General features: G+C 36.5%; 1 protein-coding gene across 1 annotated transcript in view; it reads left to right on the top strand.

Annotated features, from left to right (window-relative positions):
- The window catches only part of si:dkeyp-97a10.2 (uncharacterized), an 8352-nt gene extending 7617 nt beyond the window's left edge, over positions 1-735 (top strand). Inside the window, exon 6 of the mRNA XM_051131001.1 lies at positions 341-735. Within this exon, the coding sequence (XP_050986958.1) occupies positions 341-404 (64 nt within the window). The 3' untranslated portion in view covers positions 405-735. The remainder of the gene's footprint in view (positions 1-340) is intronic.
- The last annotated feature ends 787 nt before the right edge of the window (positions 736-1522 follow it).

The following is a 1522-nucleotide window of genomic DNA, read 5'->3' as shown; positions in this document are numbered from 1 at the left end:
AAGAGTTCAGTGTTTTACAGTCAATGTACCATGATTAACTTCTCTTCTTTAACCACAAAGTCGAGCGTATCACCAATGCATGACCTTCAGTGACTTCAAATGAAACCCAACAGCAATACGAGATCTGAAAGGCTAATGTGCAACAAATAGTTACACTTATTAAAGTTAATCATTGAAACAAATCTTCCATGAGGTAAAACAATTCATTTGACTGGAGGCTGTTTACGGTCGCCAGGCAATGAATTAATCATAATCTACACATTTAACACAGTTCGATTCTTTGCACTTGATTGCATGAGTTTCTTGATTTATTCTAGTTTTGCCATTTTGTCCACTGCAGGAGACGCAGGCGTCTATACAACAGAAGGGAGAGACTGAGAGAGCCGTATGAAGAGACTCTGTGAGCTGATCTCAGAACAGTTTTACTGCAGTACTGTGACACTGACAAGAGCTGATGGACTGCCAGTCGCTTGAAGCTTTCAGCACATCCTTTTTATACTTTATCAACGTGTTAGAAGTGTTTTTTTGTTTGATATTAGACTTCCGGGAAAGATATTTATGCATATTTATTTAACCAAGTTAGACTAGCATCATCTGGAGGTCTAGTTAATGCAGTCCTTTCTGAAATACTTGATTCTGATTGGTCAGTTGTGACATTCTGACATTAATATGACGGACGCTAAACTATTAACTGACCGTTGTCTTGTATCAATAAATTGACGTTTGACTAATTGAGTAATTTTGTGGGCTTTCTTTAATCTGCTCGAATTGATATCTGTATATTTAATTTATTTGTCCCACATTTCCACATGAATATTTATAACAATATATACTGAACATTCACTTCAATGGTATAAAATGGCTGGATGCTTCCAAATGATTTCCCATTGAATTATCACCAACTGAACGGCAGTGCTCAAACTATTTCAAGACAGACTCTATCATAATGCACAATGTTTCCATTTAACATTTATTTTAAGGTGCAACTCGTTATATTAATGGCGTGTTTTCACTAGTTAGCAGAAAACCGGTTCTTTAAAATGGAAATATTTCTCTTTTTTCAGTTAATGTCATAAAACTAGCGAGCTAAGCCAGTAGTAGTACTAACAGTGTCGTGTGAACATGGCTGAAGACGCGAAAAGAAAGACACGGACAAACTGAATCAGTTGAGTGAGTCATTTACGCTGGAACCGCTCCGATTGATTCAAACTCGTGAGTTCGATCGTTCAGTTCAAGTGATTCACAACCAAAAAAAAAGAATCAAAAAAAAAAAAACCTTCATTTTTGAATTTCGACATCGCTTGTAATGATTTTAAAATCACTTAGTGATGGGTGAAAACTGGGATTTTGAAACTTCGAATCGATTAAATCACTGCGTCGCAAAATGATTCACTGTTTCGAAGCGCTCCAATCGGATCACGTATCGTGAATCATTTGATTCAAATCGGGACTTTAAATTGAGTATCGCGAATTAGACTTCGGAGCGAGTTTGCGAATTATTTGATTTAGATCCGAACTTTGG

The sequence above is a fragment of the Labeo rohita genome, chromosome 16, assembly GCF_022985175.1.
Source record: "Labeo rohita strain BAU-BD-2019 chromosome 16, IGBB_LRoh.1.0, whole genome shotgun sequence".
NCBI classification, from domain to species: domain Eukaryota; kingdom Metazoa; phylum Chordata; class Actinopteri; order Cypriniformes; family Cyprinidae; genus Labeo; species Labeo rohita.
Note: the sequence above shows the minus strand (reverse complement) of the source record. Positions and strands in the feature narration are given on the sequence as shown.